General features: G+C 39.9%; 1 protein-coding gene across 1 annotated transcript; it reads left to right on the top strand.

The window, feature by feature from the left end:
- The first annotated feature begins 21 nt into the window (after positions 1–21).
- Positions 22–7,287, top strand: LOC113501659 (solute carrier organic anion transporter family member 2B1-like). The gene is made up of 12 exons (XM_026882835.1): positions 22–299; positions 1,731–1,895; positions 2,339–2,509; positions 2,743–2,928; positions 3,331–3,525; positions 3,884–4,005; positions 4,186–4,281; positions 4,602–4,795; positions 5,161–5,274; positions 5,633–5,760; positions 6,283–6,423; positions 6,803–7,287. Exons 1-12 carry the CDS (start codon positions 278–280, stop codon positions 6,967–6,969), a joined length of 1,701 nt encoding a protein of 566 aa, XP_026738636.1. The 5' UTR covers positions 22–277; the 3' UTR covers positions 6,970–7,287.
- Positions 7,288–7,379: the final 92 nt, after the last annotated feature.

Consider the following 7,379-nt stretch of genomic DNA (forward strand, 5'->3'; position numbering starts at 1 on the left):
GATAAGCGTCGAGTTATCTGATAAGCACTCTTTAGCAATGTCAAACATTTTGTACCCACTCGTGTCGTGTACCCAAAATTAATTACGATTTTAAAACAAAAATATTATTTAAATAAACATTTCGTTTTATATTTGTAGGTTATTGATAATGAAAATTCAAGATCTGTAAACTGACAGTTTTTTATACAGAAATTGTGATTGAACATTTTAGATATTATGACAGTTTTTATTTGTTAGTAGTTGAGAAAGCCTGAGAAAAGAAAATATAAAAGTCAAGATGATGTTAAAAGGTGAAACAAGTAAGTATTTAATTCAATATTTATATCTATTGAAGGCAAGTTATAATCATAAAAACTACAACTATTCTCGTGGTCAATAATTTTTACGTCTATTTTTTTCTTCTCATGAAGTTTTATTTCTTAAAACCTCCATTTCAATATACCTATATATAAAAAAAGACGGCTGCAACATATTGTGGGGTATCAATAAAAAGATTTTTGGAAATTGTTCCACTAGCCACATGACTCCAGAAAATAACGCACAACGCTTATTTCATTGTCATTAATTAAATGGGGGAAAACAGATCCAATCAGGAATTAAGTTAAATTATTTTCTTTTTAACTGTTATCTCATGCGTATTTTTAGGAACAGCTGACTAGTTTTTTCCATGTTTTTATACACTCACTTTTCTAGTTAATAATTAAAACGTTATTATTACGCAATTTTGAATCCGCCTCTCGAAAGTTACTATTATATACTAGCTGTTGCCCGCGACTTCGTCCGCGTGGTTAGAAGAAATTGCGACTATAACTTGAGATTTAAACTATCCTATCTCTCAAGTTGGATCGAACTGCACATGGTGTGCGAATTTTATTATAATCGGTTAAGTGGTTTAGGTCTCCATTGAGGACAAACATTGTGACACGAGATTTATATATTTTAAGATTACTTTCTGAATAAAATAAATTAGATTCCTGATAAAATTAGTAAGACTCCTATTATAAGACCTGTCATTATTGTTTTCTTCGCAACTAATTCATTCTTAGCCTGTGAGTTGGTGTTCGGCCCCCAGCAGGTATTATTGTATTTACTTAAAATGTAATTATTCAAAAACGCTTACGGCAAATAATCTTAATCGATAGATAATTAACGCACAGATTAAGATTTAGCTATCGCATAATTAACAACAAATGATTAACGTTAAAGTAATTAGTAGAAATACATGGAATAATTATAATATTTTCAAGGAGAATAATCATAGATGATGACTAACACTAGCTATTTAATCAATATTTTTAAGGTAATAACTTAATTAAGGTAAAGGGGACAAATTCCATTGTAAGAGGCAAAGTATTATTGTAATTGATATGCAAACGTCTTAAATAATGTTTTTGATATACGTATCCTTCTTTCTTTCTCTGCTCTCTCCAACTTGTCCGTATTTTTTCCAAGTATTCTCAACTTCAATGACGTATTTTTTCAATTCTCTATTTATTATTATTTTAACTTACATTAAACTTTCAAAATTCCACAGTTTCATTGACTTTTCTATTTACCTTTTATTAAATGATCCAAAGGTTCTAGAGTATTTATCGGGATTGCCCGACTAAAGTCAGACCCAAACGGAGTCCTTAAACGTGAACTGACACGGCGGGATCGCGAGTAGAACTTTTGCAAGGTTAAAAGAAAACCCATAATAAAATTCTAATATCAGATTATGACATCTCTAGTTGTCCACAAGCTATGGTACTTCCTGAGCACATACGTGCTGACGCTGAAGCGGTTCGACCTGTTCCTGCAAGGCTCGCTGCTGATCGTCATCCTGCTGGAGACCAACGTGTATCTGCTGCTGAAGAGAGACGCCACTGACGGACATCATCCAGCTCTCGTAGAAGGTAAATAGTTAAGGAAATAGTTTTAGACCAAATTTGGATTATGCCTTTTTTGTGGCTTGCGATTTCAGATGCTTGCGACTTAACTTTGTTTTGTCTCTAAAACAGCTGTTGAAAGAGTCATTACTAAAGCAATGCTGGACTAATTCACGAAACGACTTCCACTCTAATGGAGGTAGTACAAGTAATAAAATTGCAAAGTCAAAGTTCGTTCGACAAGTTTCTTTCCGAGGCAGTTGTGAGCAAGTAAGAACCGATGTTAAATGTCGGCGATCCAACTTCAAGTTTTATAGTGCCAGCGGTTTCTATTGACCTTCACGATAAAGATAAAATCATAATTGCATCCTCATCCTTTTTTGGAAAACCTTTTTCGAAATTTCTTATGGGAAGCTTAGGAGTCGGCAGCTATTCCAGTCACCAACTTTCCTGGTTGTCACCATCCCCAGACTATGTGTTGCTGGGCGCCGCGGGCCTGGAGTTCTGCCTGGCGGCCGTAGTGGCGTGGTGGGGTCGCGGGCGGAGGAACCTGGCGCTGTCCGGCTGGCTCGCTGTGACGTCAGCAGCTGGTCTGCTAGTGCTAGCCTTCCCTCATGCTAATGTTAATCCTATCGATGTGGGTGAGTAGACCAATAGCTATTGGCTGATTTTAAACAATTGAATATTTTTGTTGCAATAAGCGCTAAGATTTTTTAATATTCCTGCTGATCTAATAAGCGACTTGTCTGCACAACAGTTCTACTAGCTTTTTCATCGTTTTCTAAAAATAATAGTCAATTATCATTCAGCATTTGTAAAAACCCCATTACCTGAAACCGTAGTCTCTACTTCACCTATTCTTTCTTTTGTACAGAGCTATGCGGTGGCGACAAGGTCTCTAGTTTCTTCAGCAATCAGATAGTTGACGGCAACCTGTCTCCCAGGACGTCGTTCCTGATCATCACGGTGATGCTGTGCGCCCTCACCAAGGTCAGCATCTGGTCGCACGGCTTCACTTACCTCGACGATCATGACCCACAGAACGGACCTTACTTTTACGGTAACCTGATTGTTTACTTTGTGGTTCCTTAAATTTAAAGAGATGTTGCTGAAGATCCGAGACAAAAGTATTACTTGTACGAGGAAATTGGGATATTAAATCGCCAATACTCAAAACAATTCAAGAAATGACTGGTCGTTGTCTGTTTAATTAAGCCACTACATATTTTTTGTTTAAGTACCTACTTAATTATTTCGTATGTGAAGAGTCCTGGCATTTGACATTTGACTATGGCTGTTCACTATAACGAAGAGTCGATCTTCGTTATACATATGGCTTGATTGATTTCATGAAACCTTTTTGGGTAACGTGCTTCAAAGTCACTAATTAATAATGCCAAGACAGCTTGCTACCTACTTTATTTTGTAACTAGTCATGATCATTGTCATAATTTCTCTCTAGGTATCCTGATCTCCATCCGGCTCTCCCTGGGCCTGAGCGGTCACAACTGGCTCCGTCCGAGCTCGGTCACCGAGGACTGGTGGAAGTCGCACCTGTCTCTCTGCATGCTCACCTTCATGTTCTCCGTACTGTTCACACTCTTCCCTCGGAGGATGCCTAACTGTCAGACGGAAGAGACTGTGGGATCTGACACAGGTGGGTCTACCATCATAAATTATAATTATGGTGTTCTAATGTGACTGAACGCCATTATCGTGACGTTACTGATATTGGCTTTCAGTCTTGATTAAGGCATGTGTTGTTAATGTGACAATGAAGCAGGGCATTGATAGTAAGCGAGGAGTAAGTAGGCCTTTTACAGTATTATTCTTAGGTCTTTTCTCAGGTCATCCTTGGGGCCACGTATGTGAACATTTGAAGGTATTTTTAAAATAATAGTTTACTTAATAGGCAGTGATTTTGCTGCTGATCGTTTCAATGTTAACCACACTGCATTGACTAAGATTATATTTGGTATAATATAATTAAGACACAATTTCCATCATATCGCCAGGACTCTTCTCATCCTTGGGTCGCCTGCTGAGGAACCGCGCGCTTGTGCTGCAGACTCTGGGGCTCTCCACGCTCAGTGCGGGAGTGTTCGGCTTCGTGCACTACGACAGAGATTATGTGCAGGTAGCCTTAAATTTAGATTCTCCAAAAAGTATTCTCGTATCAGAGCGCCAAGACACTTCGCTAGGCCAACGGAGTAAGCAAGTAATTAAAAAAAGACTGAAGAGTCAAAATTTCAAAATATTGCCTTTTCACTCGTAGTTCTTAAAATTCATGCATATTTAAATTCATTTTATTACCCAGGCGAGATTCCACATAGAAGCAATACGACAGGACCCTCGCACCTCTCGCACCGTGACTGACATATTCAGATCTCTGGTCATCATTTTCTTCGTCATGGTAAGTTACTAGTTTTTTCCCCTGAATCGTTTCATCCTCCAACTATAACTTGAATCATGGATGAATGTTTCTCAAATTGTTTCAAAAAGGAAAACTTTAATACTATTTTTTCCACTGCACATATCCTTTCACCATCTTCATCCACAGCCTTTGTTCTCCCACTGCTGGGCATGGGCCCCCAATTTCTCGTGCCAATTACTACGCTCATCCAGACTCGACCTGAGACCTTAACTATGTATATCGTCGAACTATCATGCGCTCGGACGACTGACTAATATTTTACCACTATTTAACCATGGTTAAAAACATACTTCCTCCAGATCTTCCGCGTGCGTTTCTCGGCGCAGCGTATCGACGGCGTGAAGTCCAACACGGCGTCGCGCGTGGCCGGCGTGGTCGCCATCTTTGTTGCCGTATTCTTCACAGTGCTAACTATTGTAGGCTGTGACGTCGGAGAGATACAAGGACTAAAGAATTGGGAGTTCGAACAGCCGACCTGCAGTCAGGCCTGCGGGTAAGTGAACTGAGGCAAAATTAGCCGTTTTTCACCGAAACTGTCATTAGTAACACAATCGACAATCTTAACATCGAATTGGCTTTTTTAGCAAATTAAACAGTCGTAACACACATGACATTCGTAGCAAAAGTGTCTTGCTTAGCGCGTATTGACAATTAGCAATGAGCAACGACAGCTTGACTTTAGTAGTTATTGAGATATTCGTAGCACAATAATTGATTGATACAATTGTCACTTTTGATATTTTGTAAGGTGACGTCCTGGGAATATTTCAGAATATGGCATTCCGTATAGGCTGAAAAATTACTTTAAGAAAATATTTATCTTGAAAAAAATTTAAATATTCTTCCTCTAACATTTAGATGCACCTCAGAGCGTTACGGGTTCAGTCCGGTGTGCGAGCTGCAGTCGCGCACCACGTACTTCTCCCCCTGTAACGCAGGATGTACCAGCGTCGAGGATCTCAACGGTGTCTTGTGAGTATTTTGGAGATTAAGAAATATTGGAACTCATAAAAGGAATGTCTGCTTTTTTCCGGCGTAGTCGTATATGATATGAAAATATCGCTTATATAAGATTAACAATATAATATCCGTGTTATTGCTTTGCCGGTATAAATCCTCATTTTTTTGGACTTGAAGGAATGGAGGGTAATATCAGGACAGACCAGTCTGGAGTCAAATTGCTTCAAACGGAATCCTTTGTCCATTAAAAGACATCATACAGTCTTCTATTTTCTGTCCCCGTTCTAAAACCAGATGGCAATTCTTTACAGAATAAGCGAAAGCATTTAAGGCGCCCTATAACGTTATAATTATCCCGTTTTCCCTGCAGGCTGTACGACAGATGCTCGTGCGGGGCGGGCGCGGGGCGGGCGGTGCGCGGCGCCTGCTCCATGACGTCATGCCGGCTCGCCTTCGCCGCCTACCAGATACTCTACACCGTCATGCTGGCTGTCTCAGGTATGAAGGGACAGCTATTTAAGCATGTTGAGGTGTATAGTTGGAAATACAGAAGTCAATTTGATTTGATGTTATTTTTACTTAGGTATCTGAATTGGTGCATAGTTTCAGCTTTGTTAGTTTTGACCCCTAACTTTTCTAATTTGAAGAAATATTTACTAAATAAGTTTCTGCATTGAAAAACAATCTCATCATAGGCCTTTATGACTGACCTGATCTACTGCATTGAGCACAGTTCAGAAGATTAACTTCTCCATTTACTAACGGCAGAGAAGCATGATCGTTTTATACCAATTATCTTCTGGTTCCTAACATGCGCGATCGATCCCGTGGCTTTGGCTCAGGCAGTAGAAGAGGCCCGGGGTATTTTTAGTGGGTGGGAGTCCGACATATCCCCACGCCGTGACCTCGGCGTGGGTTGAAGTCATTAAAGTTTCACCAAGGAAAAAAAAGGTGTCTTATGGCCAGCGTTAACTATAAATAAATAAATAAATAAAATAAGTATTATTTTTGTGCCCCTAGCATCCTGTTTCCTGATGCAAGGCATGGCGGTGGTCCGCAGCGTGCGCGCGGCGGACAAGGCGCTGGCGGTGGGCGCCTCCTCCGCGCTCGTGGCGCTGCTCGGCTTCGGGCTCGGACATCTCGTCTACATGCTCATCAGCTGTGAGTGTTGTCTCTATCGTATCGTGCTATTGATTCAAAGCAGGACCGTGATCTTGCTATGATGTAGTTTAGCGTAATTCTTTAATTAAGCTGCAAGAAAGATTAAAATTCCAAAGTTTTGACGGATTCAATTCAGTATATTTTACACGAAGCAACTCTACCTACCCACTTACCCAATTACTCGATAATTTTATACTCTTTCGCAAAAGATAATAATTATTTAAGCCTAACTAAGAATACTCTCTTCGCCAGTCAGTCAAGTTTTTAACCGTTCATTTTTAAGGCCATAATTTCTGCCCCAGAGTCAAGTCTTTCGCACTTTTAACTTTTGTTTTAAAAACATACACACATACATAATAAACTGCATACATTCCCCCAGACCTGACGTGCATGTACTGGTCCGGCGGCTCGTGCCAGCTGCACTACACGTGGCTGTGGGCCGCGGGCGCCGCCAGCGCCGCGCTGGCCGCCGTGACGTCACTGCTGAGCCTGGCCGCCAGCAAGGCTAGGCACGACCGACACGAACCACCCACTACAGAGCTATGATGAAAAAAACAGATATTTGTAGGTATTATTGACTATTTTTTTGCAAATTCAACCTTAACGACATGCTTTAAAGTTGTTTTTGCAATGCAGGATTGCTTGCAACTGACACACAATTTTCATGGTTGAATATTTTGGGTAGAGGTTATTACAACACTGTAAGTGGTATGCAAAAACACATTGTACAGAGTATATTACATTAAACAGCAATTAAGATAGCATAACAACCAAGGACCACATTTTGCTGTGACTATCAGCCCCGAAACTACTAATTATCAAAAAATCGTTGCTGGAATTGTACGAAAACATATTTTAGCAAACTCAACTTTAAGTACACGAATTAAAGTTGTTTTTGCAACGCATGGCTGCAAGCAAAATGCCAGACAAAAATGAATATATGAAGACATTTAGGT

Source organism: Trichoplusia ni, chromosome 16 (assembly GCF_003590095.1).
Source record: "Trichoplusia ni isolate ovarian cell line Hi5 chromosome 16, tn1, whole genome shotgun sequence".
Taxonomy (NCBI): domain Eukaryota; kingdom Metazoa; phylum Arthropoda; class Insecta; order Lepidoptera; family Noctuidae; genus Trichoplusia; species Trichoplusia ni.